Raw genomic sequence first — 19,460 nt, forward strand, 5'->3', positions numbered from 1 at the left:
AATGTTTGACAGACAGCCGGCGCTTATGGGCGGAAAAAGTCCCGCCTTCTCAGTCGGCCGCCAGCCAGGAAAAGGGGACCCAGGGAGGAAGTCGGGGGGCGGGGCGGGACTCTTCCGGTCCAGAGGGGCGGGGCCCCCTCGCCGTCTCCTTCGGCCATGGCTGCGAGGGCTCTGCTGCTGCTGCTGCTGCCGCTGCTGCTGCTGTGCTGCCGGGGCGCCTCCTCGGGGGCGCCGGAGCTGCGCCGCCCGCCCTCCCGCATCGGTAGCCGTGCTCGCGGGTGCCCCGGGGGAATGTGGCCCGAAGAGACGCCTCCCTTTCCCCCGCGGCCAAGAACGGAGCCGCCTGGGCGGGGGCTCGGGGCGGCCGTCTCTCTCGGCCCGTTGTTGGGGGAGGGCGGCGGCCGGGCCTGCCGGGAGTTCTGCCCGGACCGAGGGCGCCGCTTCCCGGGGCTCCGGGGCGGGGCGGCCTCTTAGCGGACGCGGCTGCCTCTTGCAGGGGTGATCGGGGCCGGCATCGGGGGCTCCTCGGCGGCCTATTTCCTGCGCCAGAAGTTCGGCCGAGAGGCGCGGATCGACGTCTTCGAGCGGGGCGCGGTGGGCGGCCGCCTGGCTACCGTCCAGCTGGAAGGCCGGGACTTCGAGGCGGGCGGCGCCGTCCTGCACCCGCTGAACCTGCACATGAAGCACTTCGTCAAGGAACTGGGTGAGGCCCGGCGCTGGAGGGGCAGGGGCAGCTGGGGGGCTGTTGGGGGCTCCGAAGGGGCTCTTGGGCCACCTGCAGCAGGGGGGAAAGCCCCGACAACGGTCCGAGCCGTCCTCCCTCTCCCTGGGGACTCCCTGCTACGTGAGCCGTTTCTCTCTGGCTGTGCCTTTGCTTTCTGCCAGGCAGCGCTGGCTGCTTCTCCTCCAGGCTCTTCATGGGGAACAGCTCCTCAAGCGGCCTTGACCGTCGTCCATCCCAAAGTCCCCTATCAGACCCTAAACGTCCCTGGCATTCAGACTCGGGGGATGCCCTTCGAAAACTCTGACATCTCAGCCACAGGCATCCTTCCATCCAAACCAAACGACAAGCTGCAAAATATATTTCAAATCCAGCAAACCCAGTCCTCATCCCTTTGCATCTTGTAACATTTTTATTTGACAAGGTTTTTTTCCTTTCCATGCAAATTTAGATAGATTTTTTTTTGCCATTGCTTGCATTGTACTTCAACTGTCAAAACAGATTTTATCTGAAACAAAAACAGTTTAGGCAAAACAATAATTTTTAGTCACAGAATTTTCCTCCCACTTTTGAGAATTTCAATTTCTCCCACCCTAATATGTACGTCTTCCTTAATTTCATTCCATGTGAAATGATGTATAATTTGTATTTGTCCCAGTAATACCCAAGGAGGCACCTTGGCTCTCTCTTGGCCAGTGTGTGTCGTTCTTGAGGGCCGGTGACTGCAGGGAAGTTTGGGGCATTGGGTGGCTCTCCCCCCTCTCAAATTGCCGCCTCTGCCTTTCAATCCGCAGGGCTTTCTGTTCCTCAGGGTCAAGACGGGCTCATGGGCATTTACAATGGGGAGGAATTTGTCTTTGAGGAGAGCAGCTGGTATGTCTGGACTCTTCTGAAGCTGCTCTGGCGCTACGGACTGAACCCCCTGCGGATCTACATGTGGGTGGAGGAAGTCCTGGAAAAGTTTATGAGGTGAGGAGCGGCACAAGGCAAAGGACTGCAGGGCGAGGTGGGGGGGGGCGGCATTTCAACCTCCCTGCACCAAAGGTCTTCCTGGCCTCCCTCCCCCAAAATCTTATCAGGAGGACCATATCACCTGGTTTAATTGACGTAATGCTCACTGTATTCAAATGAAATGCATTTTGCTTTTCCCTGGGCCTTTCTATTTTTGGAAGCAAGGTTTTGTTCTGCCATGGAAAGAAAAAGACCAGGAAATAGCTTGGCTCTAAAATTTCCGTTTGCTTTTATCGTATCATAATTGTGTAGAGGGCCACAGGATGGCTTGGTGTAAACCAATCAATCAAAGCTTCACGAATTTCTCTAGATCTGAAAAGTTAGTCCAGTCCAGGCTGGTTCATGCCTGGATGGGTGGCCAAGGCTACAGGCTTGAGTGGGAGTCAAAGAACACCCCAGAGAGGAAGCTGGCCACCCCCTTCGTAGCCCCCAAGAGTTGCCCTCAACTCAGGGGCTTCTTTACCTTTGAAATCTCAAGCACAGCCTGTGGTTGCTTCTAGTCAGAGACTCCAATAGCGAGCAGATGAGCCCAAAGTAACGAACACCCTGAATGTTCCATGAAAGAGGTGGGTGCAAAATCATCTCTGCGGTTAAGTGGAAGACCAACAGCAGATGAAACTGGCGATGGCCTACAAAAAAAAAAAACCAGTTTGACTGGCAACCGGCCCTATTAGTTAAATGCCAGTCACCGCTTCCTATTTCTCAACCTTAGTAAGATTTCAACATCCAGAATTTCCCATCAGCAGGCTAAGAGTTGGAGCCCAAGCATTTAAAAGTTGCTGTGGTTGAAAAATACTGCATTAAAGCATGTAATAAGAAGAGGTTCCATCTAGGGATTTCCTTAGCGAGGGAGAGAAAACGATTGTGCGCCCTTAGCAGGATTAACGAGCCACGGTGCCTTCAGAAAGTATTCAGGCCCCCTTCCCTTTTGTCCGTTTTATTAGGCCGCAGCCTGATTCTACAGTTGCTGAAAATCATTTTTTCTCATTAATCTACACTCAGTACTCCATAATGACAAAATGAAAACAGAATTTTAGAAATGCCTGTAAATTTATTGAAAAGAAAAAAACGGAAACATTACATTGCCGTAAGTATTCAAACCCTTTGCAACAACATGTGAAATTTTAACTGTGGTGCCTCCCATTTCTCTTGATCGTGGCTGACGTGTTCCTACACCTTGGAGTCCACCTGTGATAAATCGATTGGACCTGATTTGGAAAGGCACACACTCCCTCTCTTTAGAATGCCTCACAGCTAACAGTGTGTCCTGCAGCAGAGCAAAAGCCAGGAGGCCAAAGGAACTGCCTGCAGAGCTCAGAGACGGGCTAATTACAAGGCACAGATCTGGGGAAGGCTACCATAAAACTTCTGCTGCACTGAAGGCTCCTGAGGGGCCTCCATAATTCTCAAATGGAAGCGGTTTGGCAGAACCAGGACTCTCTTCAATACAACAGCCCCAATCTAGTGGATTTCTACTGTCTTCATCATCTGGGGGATGATGGAAGACGAAAGCAGAACTTCCTGCACCAGTTTGGAGACGTTAGCTGATACTATCAAAGGATAATAAATAGCAGCTCTGGGTTCTTAGTCTGTTCGCCCCCTCCCCCTCCCAACCCCCCTTTTTCGGTCTAGGATCTATCGGTACCAGTCGTACGACTACGCCTTCAGCAGCCCTGAGACTCTGCTCCATGCCCTCGGAGGGACGGGCTTCCTTCACATGTTGAACCAGACCATCGATGAGTCCCTGCAAAAGGCCAGGTTTTCTCAGGCATTCATCAACGAGATGGTCACCCCTATCATGCGAGTCAACTATGGGCAAAGTGCCAGTATCAATGGCTTCGTAGGTAAGTGGCTTGTTCATTCCTAAGTAGCAAATTTAGTGTCGCACCATTTGTGCTTCTTCCACCACTTGCTCCACTTCTGAAAAAACTGGCCCAGAAAACCACAGGGACCAGTCTCTGAGAATCAGACATGATTGAAGAAAAATGTACCAAGACCCTCAGGCATACATTTTAGGGAACTTTGTTTCTAGATGTCCCTGTGCAAAAAAAATGAATGGGGGAAACAAATCTCCCCCCCAAAAAAAAAAAAAAAAAAAAACCCCAGACAGGATTTTCCATCCTCCTCTGAAAGGTAACAAATGACAGTTGAAGATGGAGCATCACAGTTACTTCCCTTCTTGCATTATAGGATGGCTGGTTTTGTGCATTACTCAGTAAGCCATAGCAGTTTGATTCGTTCATAAGAGTAAGTCTTAAACACAAGTGTCCGGTGGCTGGGTTCACATATTTTTTAAAGCCATAATGCAGTTTTTAAATTCTTGGCTTAGTTTTATTTCTCACCCTGTCACTGAATCACTTCAGCCTCAGCTACCGTCTTGTTTAGGTGTGTCTGACCACTTTTTCTCTGGGCTTTGTTTCTGTGTAGGAGCTGTATCTTTGGCCGGAGCGAGTGGAGGACTTTGGTCGGTAGAAGGTGGCAATAAATTGGTGTGTTCGGGCCTTCTGTATGCTTCCAAAGCCCAGCTGATTTCTGGTCCCGTTATCTCCATAGAAGCAAAAACAAGGCCCAAGGGCCGTGCAGGTGTGGTTGCCTCATATTTAGTTATTTATTTCACATTTGCAAAATATAAGTTTATCAAACGTGAAAGTCATGGAAGGTTGAAAAAAGAAGTGAGCAATCTGTCACCCTCCACGAGTTTGGGTCCACCACTTCCCCAGTCCCTTGTCTTTGGCCACAAGAGCTGGCGCTGATGGGTGTCTAGAGTCTCAAGATGGCGAGTGCTGCGCCATTTCTGGGGAAAGAGGTGGCCCTACTAGACGTTGGGGCTTTGCTGCAGGCGAGCTCCCCATTTTTTAAAATTAGATCATTTGAAATCCCGCCTAAGTGGGGTGGGCCATCGGCAGAGTGAAAACGGTGGTCGTGGAAAGCTCCTTCCCAGAGCTAAAACTCAGAAGCAGCAGCCCCAGATTGGAAGAGGGAGACAGAGAACTTGGGGTGTGCGCTGCCATCCCCCAAACACAACATATGGGGCGGTGGGGGGCCCAGTCCTTCCTTTCCAACCACCCTGGATGGTTGGGAAGAATTTTCATCAGAGACCAGGGAGTCGAACAGCAACCCCCCTCTTTGGCTGTCAGCACCTGCCATTTTGGAGATGAGGAAACGTGGCAGGCAGGTTATCCGATTGGGTCACTGCTTCAGGGTGAAAGGAGCCCTGGGACCAATTCTACTGACGGTGGTCACGACATGGAGAAAGTTATCCCAAGGGGTGTCTGAGTTTGGCTGGAGAATCGTGCAGCCCTGGCCTTCTGCTGCTCTCTGAGAAAAGCACAGAAATGCCGACCCTGCCCTTTTGCATTGGGAAAACACCCCCAAAATCTCTTTCTCAGCCAGTGAAACTGCTGCTTTAATTTCTTTTGGTTGTTTTGAAGGTGGCCTGACAAAGCAGTATGAGGTTACCTACAACTCCACGTCTGGAGAAACATCAGGGGTCTACGACATCCTCCTCATCGCCACTCCCTTGCAGCGCAAGATCGCCAACATAACCTTCCGCAACTTCGACCCCCCGATCCCCGAGTTCTCCCCTCCCTACCACCAGACGGTGGCCACCTTTGTCCACGGGCACATCAACGCTTCTTTTTTTGGCTATCGGGACCCTTCCCAGTTCAGCCTGAAGGCCATTCTCACGATGGAGGATCCTCACCTGTTTGTCAGCAGCCTTGGGGTGGTTTCTCCGGTGAAGGGCAACCACCTGGGCCCTCCGGTCTGGAAAGTGTTCTCCCACCAGTTGCTGACCGATGAGCAACTGAAGCTGCTTTTCTCATCCTATGATTTGGTGGAAGTGCAGAAGTGGCTGGCCTACCCACACTATGCCCCTCCCCAGAAGTGCCCACCTTTCGTTCTCCATGACCACATGTATTACGTCAATGCCATAGAATGGGCAGCCAGCGCCATGGAGATGAGCGCGATCTCTGCCAAAAACGCGGCCCTCTTGGCTCACCACCATTGGTACAATAAGATGGACAGGATCGATCAAGAGGACTTGCACGAGAGACTCAAGACAGAGCTTTGACTTGGCATGACAAGGATTGGGGGGCGGCATCGGAGGGCAGGGGAAGCTTGCAGCGTATCTTGGGTGTTGGGTATGAGTGCGCAAAATGCCTGAATTTTGAAATGCTCCATTTGCAGCCCAAAATGTTAAGAAGCTTCAAATGTCTTCGCTTGGCAATAACTAGGGCAGTTTTAAGCTCAGAACATTCCTACAAGGGCCAAAATATTTTTAGTGAGGTAAGAAAGGTTTGGAAAATGTTTCAAGCTTCCAACAGTTGGCAACCATCACTGTTCATCCTACTTTGGTGCTCCCAAGAAAACAGGCTTAAAGGGAATTCTTAGTAACCGCCTTTTAAAAACGACTTTACCTTCTGGATTTCTTTTGCAAATCACATTACTTGTTATAAGTAATTCTTTGGGGAACAAGAAAAACTTTGAATAAATCCTTCGGGCTGACAACTCAGGTATTGTATCTAGCAGCGTTTCTTAAAACCACTGGATAAAGTCAAGAGACTTCATGTACTTACTTTCACAGACAGTGACACCCAACAATTCATTAGTTTTGATTGGAAGGTATTTTTTATAATTCTGGAAGCCATTAGTTTGGGGAATGACACAGAAGAAAATGAATATGCCTAATTTGAATCTCTGAATTGAGCTGTTCAAATGACTGAAGTGATGCCCTTTAAAATTCGTATTTTATAAGCTTTTAATGTAGTTATGCAAATGAGGATTTGTAAGAGAATTCAGCTGCACATTGAAACTTTGAGTTATCGGTTCTAAATAAGCCCCTCCTTTTTTTTTTGAAGGTGAAGGAAATTGGACATTCAGGATTGCTTTTGACAAACTCTTTCCACGCATAAGTAGCAGATCAAACGAGTGTTGAGCCATTCGGTTGTGGCGAGAATTGATGCTGGCTTGTTGCCTTGCTGTGGGCAGAGGGTCCGGCCCAAAGTCTTCCAGCTGGCTTTCGTGCCTAAGACAGGACAGGAACTCAGTCCCCCGGTTTCTGGCCTGGTGCCTTCACCACTAGACCAAACTTCATATTAAAAAAATATAGGTTGAGGGGAACATAAGGTATAAAATGGAGAGAAGTCAAAATTATCCCTTTGTGCCTTTTGATGCTTATTCAGGCAGGAAAATTGTAGTAGCAAGCGGCTTTTCTTTTACCTAAAAGCAGCAGGAAACAACATACCTCTACTGCCAGGTGTGTGGTTCTATGGCCATCCACTCGTGACTGTTAGGCAGAGAAGTAGGTAGCAGCAAATTGCAGGCAACAGATTGGGTATACTTTCTAACTTTATTAAAAGTGGGGGAAACACATTCTAGTGGTGCTGTTGTGCTTTTTCACTAATGCGTGGCTAAGGATCTGCATTTGAGAATTCTAGAAAGATGTCACACCAATACAACCAAAGAGGGTTACATTATGGGAGGTTCAAGTTGAATTATGGCCACAATTGCAGGACCAGATTCTCAGTTGTTGAGCAAAGTGGTCATTAAACAAGACACCCACACGATTGCTTTGCTCAATGACCGCAATCCTGGCTCTAATTGGCTGCAATCATGAAGTGATTATACAGGTTACTAAGCAGACAGAGGAAGAGCTGTCTGTCAAAACGAGGGCATTCCTGTACCTGGATTTTATTTTTTTTCCAATTTCATACATTCCCCAATTTTTCAAAGTTGTGAAACAAGTCATACCAACTTTTCAGAATTTATTTAAAAAAAATGTAAACATGGAATGATTCTGTAGAACTAACAATAAATTGCCCACACTGCAGTAACAGCCAGTACTTCATTTTTTATACTCGTTCCAGGGCTTCCAGCATAATAATGCTGTTTCCTCGTATTACCTAGAAATCAGAATAAATAATTATAATTAGCATAGCTAAGAATGAATTTGAAGAAAAAAAATTAAACTAGCTTCAAGATGGCTAACTGTTCTACAACTGTAATCCAGAAAGATCCATGACGTTGCTTAGTCTTTCATGGGAGTATTTTTGCTCCACTAGGATAGCATCTGTTGAGTGCTTCTGGTGATCCCAATCTAAGAGTATTGGTACTAGGTTCTTAAGTGTCAAAAGTGCCTGGACGAGAATTTGAGTTTTTACCTAAATCACAAAATACAAATGCTAATTGCTTCCTTACTGCTAGAATCAACATAAGTTGATTTATATTGCAACTCTATTTATATAATTCTTGAACATGAAAGAGTGTGCCGTTGTACTGTGCCATGACAGAATGCAACAGCCTAACATTCCTTTCCCCGGCAAAACAATTCTTATAACTTAATTCTTATTTTTGCTTACCACCATCCCTATGTTGTTCTGTTGTCCACCAGGTGCCATTTCCACACACTCATCTATCACCAAATTCATGAATGGATCAAAACCTCTTAATATCCCTTGAACATGCCGACCTCCGTTTAGTTTTACTGCAAAGAACAGACAGCAAGTTAAGTTATCCTCAATATTGTTTGCTATGGCCATTTTCCCACTACAACTAAAGTGTGAGAATTAGCACATAAGGCTTCAACAGTTTTTGTTAAATCACAGTTCTTTTAAACCAAAGTTTTCTTCCGTGAGCAAATAAGCCCCAGGAGACACGATCAATTATTTCACCATCTCATTCACTATTAAGAGTTACATGTATACTTAGAACAAGCTAAAGGCAAGAGTGAAACAACTCTAGTAGCTGAATGTCATTTGCTATTTCATGCAGAGGTTCAACAGTAACTCAAAAGACAAACCACATTCACTGAGACTGCAAATACTCGTGGACTTTTTCCTGCTGTTGGTTCCCTCTGGTGAACTGAAGCATCCCATTCTAAGATTTCTTCAGCAGCATTAACACAGTCAATAAGAGTATTGTATATTTCTGTAGAAGTGTAGTAATTCTTTGCATAAAATGCAACTCCTCCCCCTCTTTTTGAGTTGGGCGTGTTTCTTTTCAACAGTTTATATCCATCTAGTTGTGTATTCCATTTATGGGTTCCATCCCACTAGACATACCGAGTTCCCTCAACTGTTCATCCTACAACTTAGCCTCCAGACCCTTCATCGTCTTTGTTGCTCTTCTCTGCATTTTTGTATTATGGTGACCGGAATTGGACATAAATACAGGGAAACAGATAGAGGGAGACTAAACCATTAATGAATTATGTAAATTAATACAAAAGTAATGAAAAATTTAGGGCATAAAAGACCAACATTTGGACAAGTACTGAGATGCAACAGATAGAGAAAATAAGGGGAAGTGAGCACATCTCAGGAAAATTATTTACACAAGATAACCAGACACGAAATAAATTGTATAGTTTTTTCCTTGCAAAACAGAATCTCTAAAACAATCAGTTCACTTACATGATAGCTTCTTGTCCATAAACCTGAAAATTCAAAACAGAGGAAATAAGCCTCATGCAAGTCAAGTTCATAATAAAGAAAAATTCTCAATATAAGAAATATGCAGATTCAGTGTTTAAAAAGATAACTTGGGACCACCCTTTATGAAACACTGTCTTGAGCAATCTTACGAAGCTTCTGTCCTTTGTCTTCATAACCTGGCTTTGTATGTCTTGCCCATTTCCTGACCGAGGAATGGGAAACTCCAAAGCTTTGAGCGTAGGATGGTGCAAGAACGGTCACACCCGGATGTTGTTCTCAGGAAAGACGGTCCCTTTCCAAGAGCAGGAACAAAGGTACAGCTTCTTTTAGACTCAGGGCCCCAAAGAAGAGTTCTCCCAATGGGACGGCTTGTTTTGAGGGGTTACCTTGGCTGGGAGATTTATATACTTTATGTTGAACTTAATCATACTCTTATCTATCAATCGTATTTGTACAGGATGTGACTGGCCAGTAAATAATAAAAAGAAATGACAAAAAAATTATATCGACAACATTCTGCAGTTAAGAACAACAATTAGGATTACTACTAGTAGCAGAGAGTTTTTGTAGGCAATACAGCCATCTCACTAATTCACCACTTCCTTGAGATTTTAAAAATTGTTTTATATTGTTTTTCCCTCATTCTCATATTAGATTGTTCTTTTTTGTAGAATTTATATTTGGTTTAATAAAGTTTGTAGGCTGTCAAGTCATGGAAAAATATATTTCATCAGCATTCAAAAACTACTTGATGGCATATAATCAATCATATATGAAAGGTGGATGGCTCAAGGACAAGTATAGAAAATGGAAAGAGGGACACGTAACCTAAGGCAGAATAATAGCAAATAGCCTGAATCTGAAAGGCTCGGGATGAACTAAGACTTGCAACAAATGTCAAAAGTAACAAAAAAGACTTCTTTCAACATGTAAAAAACAAGAAAGAAGTCAAGGAAATGACTGGTCCACTAACCGGAGAAGATGACATGGAAGCAATGGGTAGCAGGGAGAAATTGGAATGGCTTAATTCATTCTATGCATCAGTTTTTACATAAAAGGAAAAACTAGTCCAAACTAACAAAAGCAATATTGTAAAAAGATTAAGAATACAAGTCAAAATAGAGAAGAAAATAATGGTAAGACAACACCTATCTATGCTAGATCAACAGGACCAAATGGATTTCATTCCAGGGTTCTGAAGAACTGGCTGATGTGATCTCAGAACCACATCTTTCAAAAATCCTGGAGCACCAGGGAACTACCAGAGGATTGCAAAAGAGCAGATGTGGTTCTAATCTTTCTTAAAAATGAGAAAAAGGGACCTAGAAAACTGCAGACCAATCAACCTGACATCAATATCTTGGAATCCTGGAAAAGATAGTTAAGTAAGGGATCTGAGAATACCTAGAAACATACAAAGAAGCTAACATGGGTTTATCAAGCACAGATCATGCCAGACAAATCGCATTGCATTCTTTGACAAAGTGATTACATTAGTGGAGCAGGGATATGCTGTGGACATAGTATAGTTAGATGTCAGTAAGGGAGCTGACAAAGTAGACCACAGTCTACTTCTTGGTAAGAGAGAACAATTTGGGATAGACAGCATCGCCACCACATGGATTCGCATTGACATAGAGGGAAACATGCAATGGAGTACAACTTAGGCTCAGGACTCTTCAACCTCTTCCTAAACAATTTAGATGATGGGATATTAGGGGAACTCATCAAATTTGCAGATGACCCTTTAGAAGATCTGCTCAAGAACCAGAATTGAACACTGGACCCTATCCAACAAAACACAATCCAGTGATGAGAAAAGCAAGAGAAACCAAATGCATAGGTGCAAAATGGGCTTCACAGCAGTAACTGTGCAGGGATCTTGCAGCCCTAATGGGCAACCACTTAATATGAGCCAGCCTGGTGCTGCAGCTGCCCAAAAAGGGAATGCAGTCCAGGGCTGCATCAACAGAGGGGTGGCATCAAGTTCCCATGAAGGGGTCCTATCGCTTTATATGGCACTTAGTGAGGCCACACCTGGAACCCTGAGGCCAATTCGGGTTAGGACACCCAAAAGATGTTGAGTCTCTAGAAAGAGAGCAGAGAGCAGCAACGAAGGTGAACCTATGACCTCCAAGGCCCCTGAAGGCAGGACAGAAGCCACCGACGGAAACTAACCGAGGAGCAACCTGGAAGGGAGAGAGAAGCTTCTTCACGCTGACAAACGTTAAGCAGCGGGACCGCTTTGCCCCCAGAGGTTGGGGGGAGGGCATCGCTGCAGGCGCTCAAGGAGAGCCTGGACAGCCACGTGCCTGAAACGGAATGGGGTCTCCTGCTTGAGCAGGGGGGCTGGACTAGAAGACCTCCGCGGTCCCTTCCAACTCGGTTGTCCTGAGGAAGGCATCCGCCGGGGGAAGGAGCGTCTCTTGACGGCCAGGCTTCTAAAAAGGCTGCCAAAGGAACCCCGACCCCCAAGCCCGGCCAAGATCGGCTCCTGCAGGAGGGGGGGAGCTGCCCATTTCCCGTCCCCGCCCAGGCCGAGAGGCGCGAGCGCTTGTGGGGCCGAGGGGAATGGGGGGGGCGGGGGGGGCTTTGCTGTGGGCCACCCGGAACGTCCCCAGGCCCAGAAGGACCGGCGCACGTGTGTGTCGGGGAAGGCACCTCTGCAAGTGGCTCTATGGCCACACGCCGCGCAGTGCATGACGGGCCATAGGACGAGCTCCCGCCGCCCGCTAGGCCCTCCGCTGACTTCTCTGGCCGCCGCGCCTCCGCCCCGCGGTGCCTCCGAGCGGAGCGCCCCGACGCTGCCCCGCGGCGCGGACTCACTTCTTCAGCTCCGGCGGGTGCGCTTTGCTCATCCTGCCTCTTCCAAGCCGACCGCCTCGCGAAGCGTCTGCCGGTCGCCTCTGCTGCGTTGGAACGTCACCACGGCGCGCACCTATCTGCCCAATCACCAGGCGGCTCGGGCGCAGGCGCAACCACAAAGGACGGCCAAGCCGACGAACGCGGAGTCCGCCCAAGTTCTCGCGAAGGGCGGGGCTATCCGGTCCTAGCGACCAATCAGCAAGCGTCCCGCCTTCTTTTTAAAGTCGTGCGGTGGCGCCGGCGTCTCCCGCGTTTCTGCCGTTTCTCTTCCCGCTGCATCTGCCGCTCCCTCCGCTCGCCCGGATTCTTCTCCCTCAGTTGCCCTGTGTCTTTGCTGGGCTCCCGGGAGTGGAAGGGCAGCTGCCCCCGAGGAGGCGAGCAGGATCGGTTGCCCCGCGCCTCTTGGCATTCTGGACCTGCCTCAGGCGACGTGCAGGGCTCTCCAACCTGGGCCGCTTTACGCCTGGTGGACCTCAACTCCCAGAATTCCCAGGACTCCAACTCCCAGCAAAACTGGCTGGGGAATTCTGGGAGTTGAAGTCCGCAAGGCATAAAGTGGCCCAGGTTGGAGAGCCCTGGTTCAAAGCTCACCTGGTGCTTTCCCCTCCGGAAGTCCGTTGGCCTCCTTTGCGGGAAAGGTGAGCAGAGGCAGGCAGGTCTCCCGGTAACTTTCTCAAAGCAGCGCCTTCCTACCGGGCTGCATTTTCCCTCCTCTTGAAAGGGCCAGAGATGACCAGCAATGGCATGTGAAGGAATCCGCATCAGCATTCCCTGGTTTTTTGAAGCCTCTGGGAAGGAAATTCAATCTCTCCCAAATCCAGCCAAGTTTCTTTTCCATTCAGCTACAGCTGAGCTACCATTCGACTCTACAGCCGAGAGCAAAACAGCTAAATGCAAAGTAGTAACAGACAAAGTTATGGAATGCTGGAGCCCTTCAGAGAGTGCGCCATGGCCATCCCTCTGTTAGCAAATGGACTTTGGTGAGAGAAATCAATCAGAAAAGGCCACTCCCCATGCTGGTATTGCAGCTCTGTTTCCATACCTGACTTTCTTGCCCCTTCACAATCTGTGGTATTCTAGGGCACAAAGCCTTAAGCACCATGACAATTCACTCCATTAAAAAGTGAAATAATCACTTTTGTCAATCACTCACCAGGATTTCCTTTCTTCTTATATATGCACTACTATTTATTCTGCCCCCACAGCCAGCAATGAAGAGAAGGAACCATTCTTTCCAGCTCACTTTTCCAAGAAACCCTAATAGAACAATGTCTTGAGAGTAGCCAATAAGGTTACTCTGCTAAATACAGAAATTCTCCATACTGAAATGAACTCAGAACATAGGCCAAATGCAAATAATGTGAAACCGCATAAGATTTTAAGAATTTAATAAACATTTGTTTGGGGAGTGGCTAAAAAGACTTCATATTTTGGTAACAAAGTTTATATTTTGATGTCGCATTTTTAAAACCCCCTTAAAATCTTCATTTCTGACTCACTCAGCAAACTTTAGCTTTCCAGGTTCTGATGGCTCCTTTCCTGTTTGAATCCACTGTCATGAGTGGGTGGCAAAACAGTGACGAAACTTCTGCATAGATCTGGCCAGACCTGGATACACACACACACACGTGCATTTTCCCTACTCAGGACGTATTAAGGCACACACATCCATACCTGCTACCTGGTCAAAGAAAAAAAAAACCTGCTTGATGTGGATGAAAGCACAAATAGAAGGTCCCAGCAGCTTTGGAGAATTCAAAAGGTTTAATATTGTATTTTCTGTCACTCAGTTACATCACATGGCACAGAACCAACCGCCTCCTTGAGCAGGACTGTAGGAGCAGCCATTTTGTGTCTTTATTGTAGGGCACCAGAGGTATGAACTTGAACGGGCCTGAGTGAATCTGCCCTGCTAAGACAACAAGCGAACAAACTTTAGGGCTGCTAAGGAAGCACCTTTTCACCTCTCCTTCCCCATTAGCACCACAAGGGTCGGGAGCGTTGGTCAAAACAAGGCAGGGAGATCCCCTGGACTTGGGAACATATCCAGAGAAAACCCAACCCAGCCCCGTTTCCCATTCTGGCAACCGGCAGCCTTCCTTTCACCAGGCTGGGTGCATCCTCAGCCATCCTACCCGGAAGAAAGCGCCCGACGTATTCCCACGTTTGTTTCCTAGTTTCACCAAGTTCATGGCACCCTTCCTGGCCGGACCTGGGTTTGTGCACAGGGGTGGGGCTACTGAGCGATGCCAGCCAAGCTCTCTTTCATCTTCTTGGTCATGCTGGGGATGAGATGCACGTGGTCATCCACACACTTCATCACACAGTTCTCCAGCTGCAGCTTCACCTGCGACTCTTTGCTCCCGGAGTCCAAGGCGTCCTTGGCTTTGTCGTTGCAGTGCATGGTGCAGCGAGAGAGGCGGCTCTGGGGGGGAACGAGAGAGGTGGGGACAGGGCAGCACAGAGTCTCCTCGGGCAACAGGAAGACCAACTGATCCCGGATCCCTAGAAGGACAGGGGGACCTTTGGGGTGCGGGGCAATGATGCAAATGATTCTGCCACCCCCCCTCAATGGCTGCTTCTCAGGCAGGGAGGCCCAGAGCAGGCAGAGCCAATCAAGAGGGCAGCCGGGGAGCCCAACCGAAGCTCTGGCCTGTTCCTATGTCTGCGAAGGCAGCTGCAACACCCCCCGCGCCCCCCCCCCCCAGCTCTGCGGGCTCGTCTTTCGTGTTTCAAGGGGGAAAAGGAGGGCTGAGTCTCGGCAAAGAGGGGGAGGAGGGACCGTTCCCCTCTCTCTGAGCGCGGAGGGCCGCGCGGCCTGGGCCAGGGACCGTCGCGGGGCGGCCTGCTCACCTGGAAGCGCTCCAGCTCCTGCGTGACCAGGGCCTGCGCCTGGGCCAGCGGCGCGTGGCAGCGCTCGATGCACTGGTGCACCTGCTGCATGGAGGCCCGCGGGTTCTCGCAGCACGTGGCGCTGCAGCGGAACATCAGGCCCTGCGGGGAGGGGAGCGGCGCCCCGGTCAGCCCGCGAGGACGGACCCAGGGCGGGCGGGAGGGAGGGAAGCCCCGGCTCCAGCGCCGGAGGGGAGGCCGCGTGGCTCGGCCGGCGGCCCGCTCCCCCGAAAAGCCGCGCCCGCCCCTCGCCCGGCCGACCGACCTGCATCTTGCGGATGTGCTCCCGCTCCAGGCCCTGCACCATGCCGTCGATGGCCTCCTGCACCCGCAGCTGCTGAGCCTCCGCCATGCCGGACGGGGAGCGCGCCGAGACGCCGCCGCGGACCGAGCCGGCGCTGCGGAGCACGAGAGGCCGCCCGCCCTCGCCCCGCCCCCGGCTGCCCGCCCACCCCACCCCCGGCGGCGGGGCCAGGGGAGGCTGGGCTCCGGGCCCGGAAGGCTCGACGGGGTTTGCTCTCGCCCGGGAACAGAAGCAGCTCCCGAGACCAGCGGAGCCCTGGGAGGGCTTCCTCTCCACCGCTGGAGGTTTTTAGGAAGAGATAAGCCGCCTTTTGTCTGGTCTAGAGTGCCCTGCTTGAGGAGGGGGCTGGACTAGAAGACCTCCAAGGCCCCTTCCAGCTCTTTGTCCTTCTGTTATTCTGATTAGGGGACGTTGACCTTGGGGGGGAGGGTGTTGGGGGGCTGCTCTGACGTCACCCCTTAGTCCTTCTTTTCATTAAACTTTTCCCGTTCCTGCAACTGTTCTTCGTAGGCTTTAGCCCCCCAGTAATCCTTGTTCCTCTTCTCTGCACTCTAAGATTTGAGTGTCTTTTTTGCACTGTGATATAATCATGGATCAATCCTGATTGTATCACAATGTTTCATGGTTATGTCATGAGATGTAATCATGAGTCAAATCACACCAACAAAAGCTCCCTCTCTTATTTGTGCAAGAGCTTAGCTGGACTTTTTGGTCCCTCCCTTTATAGGCATTCCTCTTTTCCACCAAGGTTTTATTTCTCCCTTGGCCTCAGATGGAGCAACGGAGTTTCAGATTGCAATAGCTGGTTGATTATTGCCTAAGTAATTGTCTTCAGATATCGAGGTCTGACTCCATTGAGTCAGAGCATGGGTAATAAATAAAGAGCTACACAATGAATTGCTGTTGTGTACCATTTGCTTAGGAGTAAATCCTGCTCGCCAAACAATTTGGCACTTTAAGGGACAGCTCTCTGGAAGGAATGGAGCTTGTAAAGCAAGCGCAATCTGGAAGGGCCTCTGTTTTGAAAGTTTCCTGCAAGTTCTCCCCCTTCCTTAGCCTCAGGCTGGAATCTGCAACAGGTTGACCTACCCTGTTGTCTGTTGTCAGCATTGCCTAAATCAAGCAGAAGTACTTTACCAACCTGAAGTACATGCTAAGTATTATGAGCTGTCAAAGAACTTCAATTAACATGGAACCTAAACTGGAATAGAAGTCTCTTTTTTGCAAGGCTAATAACAGTTGCTGCTGAAAAGACACATTATGTCTTCAAAGTGCCTCTTGCAGACATGAACTCATTTATAATTCTTGCAAAAATGCCACCCTGGCCAAATACAATTTGGGGCAGCCAAAAGCTCAGAGTAGGTGGACAAGTCCCCACAACTGAGCCAGTGTGTGCAGCGAGGGGTCAAGAGGTTCAGGAAACCCCAGACAGACGGAGCACACCACGCCCTGGAAACCCGGGAAGGAAGCTGAAGCCACATCTCACTCTGGCTTGAGAGAGCCATTGATCGACTTCCTTTGAAAACCTTGGCCTGGTTGCCCGGCCGCATTTCCTTCTGAATGAACAAGGGCACCACTCAGGGCCGGAGGTTGGGCTCTGGTCCAGGCCAGAGGGCCAGCACTGAAACCAGTCTCCCTGGGGTGACAACCAACAGGCCATGCCAGTCCTCAGCGGGGCACCCAGCCAAGGTGGAGCCTTTCTGGAGTTACTACCTGCTGAAAATCTGAAACTCACCCCTGTGTTTCCTTCCTCCCTAGTCTTAAGTAGAACCAGAGTTCTTTGGAGCCTTCACAGCCTAAAGGAGAAGTACAGCGCCTGAAAAATAATGACAATCATCTCCAACCTTCTGAAAATGGATCACGGTGCCTTTCGGCTTGATGGAACTACTCTCCATGTCAAGAAAATACACGTGTTTCATTTTTCTACCTGTCTGCATGGGCGATCTCTCCAAAGGCTGGAGAAAGAAATTCTGAAAGGTAGATGCTAATATAGGCCACCACTGTGGTTTCCAGCTGAAGTTTTGAAGGGCTGGTTCACAACGCTGTGAAGCTGGGGGGGGGAACCAGATCTGGGATCCAAGACCAGATCCTCCCCTCACCCGTGGAAGCTCCCGAGGGGACTCTAGGCAGTTACTCTCTCTAATCTACCTTGCAGGGTTGTTGTTGGGAGAGGCAGGAGGAGGAGGAGGCATCACCTATACCGCCTCTAACTGCTATAATATTAATACAGGACAAACACTCCGGTCTCTCACTGGTTCCTAGAGACCTCTGGCTGGAAGGCAGCTGGGGGTCCTTCTTGTCCAAGCCCCTCCCCAAGGCCCTCCTGCCACAGCTGTCCTGGGTGAGGGAGCCCAGCTCCCCAGGGGGAGGCTGTCTATCCTCAGTGGGAATGGGAGGAAAGATTTCCAGCCGCAAATCAAGACTGGAATCCCATAGGAAAGTAGAAACCAGGCTCGTTTACCTGGGCCTAAAGGAAAGGGGGAAAAAAGCCCTAAGCTGCTCCACGGGTGCCGCCTGAGTCCCTGTGGCCTGGGGAGTGAAGAAAAAGGGGGGCTGCCCGGAGCAGGCCTTCTGCTCTGCCCTTGTCTCCCCCAGCTGCTCTTCTCCGCTCCGGCCTCCAACCTTGGAAGGAAAAGCCGGAAGCGCTTCTCCCGCTTTCTCTTGGCCTCCTCCTGCTCTGCTGGTGGCGGCTAAGTAGTAGACGGCCTCCCTCCCCGCTTTACTCCCAGACCTTCCACAGGGGGCGTGAACAGGAACCACCTCCTGGAAAGGAACTGGGGCCTCAACTACCACCACCAAGGGGCTCCAGCAGGGGGAGCCACGTGCAAAGTTTAAACCCGGAAAGAAGGATTTGAGGTCGGTCCTGCAATGTTTTGGTTTTACTTTCGAAGCTTCGACTTTGCCAGCAAGTCCTTTTGTGGCTCTGGATGTCCAACTTCTTCAGAGGTCCCAGATCAGAGCTTCAGAGGTTTATTTCCATAGGAATGGAATGAACGATGGGTGCCAAAACACCTGGGCTATTTTCTTGCAAAACAGAAAAAGCCTGCAAGCTGTGAGCCCACCTCTCCTCCCCAGCCGGGGCCCCCAAAAGGCCTCCGAGGGCCACTGGGGAGTGAGATGGTCCCGAGGCCAACTGGCCTCCCATGACTGTCCCGTAGGAGGAACCCAGGAGGAGGCTGCAGAGGTGTCTACAAAGGACAGCCAGCAAGGCCAAGATGGAAAATGAAGCTCTGCTCGTTTTTTTTAATGTCTTAATGCGCAATTTGTCTAAAATCCACGGGGAGGGTCAAAAAAAGGCAAGATGGTGGCCGCAACTACACTATCACAGCCCCGCCCCCTTTTCACGTGCAATACACAAAGCCTGGAGCTGAAGGCAGCTCCCCCTGTTAGGTCCCGAGGCTGCCCCGTTGGGAGCCTCCATTAAATCCAAGGAGGCGTGTTGTTGCCTTGACTGAAGTAATCTTGTCACAATTGTCTCAGGAGGGCGGCAGGGGCAGGGCCACCCCGGGGGGACTTCCCAAGGGAGAAAGGTGGCAGAAGCTTCTGGCCGACGGACATGGCTGGCTGCAGGGCTGGAGGCTCAAGGCTCAGCAAAAAGCCGCTGCCTGTTGCATCATCTGATCGGGCCTGAGTCTCTGTTCCAAGGAGACCAAAGTGTCTCTCCAAACTCTTGAGTGCTTTATTGTGCACTTCTCGGTTTTGGATTTCCGCTGCTGCTGCTGCATAATTTCTCTTCCCCCCCGCCCCCCAAATCTGGAGGAAAACACGGACCAGTTTTATGTTCTGAGAGTGGAAAAGCTATTCCAGAGTAGCCCTTCTGTGCTACTCCTGCCAGAACCTCACCCCTTCCATTGCCCACAAGAGCAAGAAGCCTCTTGGCAAAGAAAGAGTAGGAGGACAACTGATTCTCTGCCGAGGGCTCGCCCCCCTCCACCCCAGGAGGAGAGGGGTGGGTAGGAAGACCCTCCTGGCCTAGGAATGCCTGCAGTCATAAATGACAGCAGTGAATGGAGGAAGAAAATAGCTCGGAAGCACAAGGGAGGAGAAGAAGAAGAAGAAGAAGAAGAGGCCACCCGAGGAACAGCTGGATCCCAGTGGCCGTCCCTCACCCAAAGAAGGAGAGCTCAGCCGTCTCTGCGGGACTCCGCGAGTCTTTAGGCGGTGCTCTAAAATTAAGGGCCATGAGGTCATTGCAAGAGCCTTCCACAGATTCCCACGGGGAGGCATCCGTAGG

At 49.9% G+C, this 19,460-nt stretch overlaps 3 protein-coding genes across 7 annotated transcripts; 1 reads left to right on the plus strand and 2 right to left on the minus strand.

Annotated features, from left to right (window-relative positions):
* The first annotated feature begins 118 nt into the window (after window positions 1-118).
* On the plus strand, window positions 119-6,245 carry PCYOX1 (prenylcysteine oxidase 1). The gene is made up of 6 exons (XM_026684797.2): window positions 119-262; window positions 497-703; window positions 1,516-1,690; window positions 3,365-3,576; window positions 4,160-4,315; window positions 5,164-6,245. The coding sequence occupies exons 1-6, from the start codon at window positions 157-159 to the stop codon at window positions 5,802-5,804; spliced, it is 1,497 nt and encodes a 498-aa protein (XP_026540582.2). The 5' UTR covers window positions 119-156; the 3' UTR covers window positions 5,805-6,245.
* Window positions 6,246-7,484: 1,239 nt separating this feature from the next.
* On the minus strand, window positions 7,485-12,143 carry SNRPG (small nuclear ribonucleoprotein polypeptide G). The gene is made up of 4 exons (XM_026684798.2): window positions 11,992-12,143; window positions 9,145-9,167; window positions 8,092-8,216; window positions 7,485-7,635 (listed from the first exon to the last, which is right to left on the minus strand). Exons 1-4 carry the CDS (start codon window positions 12,021-12,023, stop codon window positions 7,585-7,587), a joined length of 231 nt encoding a protein of 76 aa, XP_026540583.1. The 5' UTR covers window positions 12,024-12,143; the 3' UTR covers window positions 7,485-7,584.
* Window positions 12,144-13,775: 1,632 nt separating this feature from the next.
* On the minus strand, window positions 13,776-15,362 carry TIMCC (TIM double twin CX3C motif chaperone). 5 transcript variants are annotated; one of them, XR_003372376.2, is made up of 4 exons: window positions 15,188-15,357; window positions 14,884-15,024; window positions 14,166-14,455; window positions 13,776-13,939 (listed from the first exon to the last, which is right to left on the minus strand). XR_003372376.2 is itself a non-coding variant. In XM_087969861.1 (4 exons), exons 1-4 carry the CDS (start codon window positions 15,272-15,274, stop codon window positions 13,826-13,828), a joined length of 492 nt encoding a protein of 163 aa, XP_087825987.1. In that variant the 5' UTR covers window positions 15,275-15,362; the 3' UTR covers window positions 13,776-13,825. The 5 variants fall into 5 exon arrangements, 3 of the variants coding, with proteins under 3 accessions (XP_087825987.1, XP_087825985.1, XP_087825986.1); XR_003372375.2 differs by having other exon boundaries at window positions 13,776-13,942; XM_087969861.1 differs by having other exon boundaries at window positions 13,776-13,942; window positions 14,166-14,312; window positions 15,188-15,362.
* Between the last annotated feature and the right edge of the window lie 4,098 nt (window positions 15,363-19,460).

This window comes from Notechis scutatus, chromosome 7 (assembly GCF_049901735.1).
Source record: "Notechis scutatus isolate UNSWTSFEM ecotype Mainland chromosome 7, rNotScu1.2, whole genome shotgun sequence".
NCBI classification, from domain to species: Eukaryota; Metazoa; Chordata; class Lepidosauria; order Squamata; family Elapidae; genus Notechis; species Notechis scutatus.

Excerpts from the sequence above, each read along its gene's own strand:
- TIMCC (XM_087969861.1), bottom strand. The coding sequence starts at position 15,274 with ATGGCGGAGGCTCAGCAGCTGCGGGTGCAGGAGGCCATCGACGGCATG. Across the intron at positions 15,025-15,187 it reads AGCACATCCGCAAGATGCAG|GGCCTGATGTTCCGCTGCAG; the intron begins GTCGGTCGGCCG and ends CCCTCCCCGCAG. Across the intron at positions 13,943-14,165 it reads CGTCGGGCGCTTTCTTCCGG|CAGGGCAGATTCACTCAGGC; the intron begins GTAGGATGGCTG and ends TTGTTGTCTTAG.
- PCYOX1 (XM_026684797.2), top strand. The coding sequence starts at position 157 with ATGGCTGCGAGGGCTCTGCTGCTGCTGCTGCTGCCGCTGCTGCTGCTG. Across the intron at positions 704-1,515 it reads GCACTTCGTCAAGGAACTGG|GGCTTTCTGTTCCTCAGGGT; the intron begins GTGAGGCCCGGC and ends TTCAATCCGCAG. Across the intron at positions 3,577-4,159 it reads CAGTATCAATGGCTTCGTAG|GAGCTGTATCTTTGGCCGGA; the intron begins GTAAGTGGCTTG and ends GTTTCTGTGTAG.
- SNRPG (XM_026684798.2), bottom strand. The coding sequence starts at position 12,023 with ATGAGCAAAGCGCACCCGCCGGAGCTGAAGAA. Across the intron at positions 9,168-11,991 it reads CACCCGCCGGAGCTGAAGAA|GTTTATGGACAAGAAGCTAT; the intron begins GTGAGTCCGCGC and ends TTGAATTTTCAG. Across the intron at positions 8,217-9,144 it reads TATGGACAAGAAGCTATCAT|TAAAACTAAACGGAGGTCGG; the intron begins GTAAGTGAACTG and ends TGTTCTTTGCAG.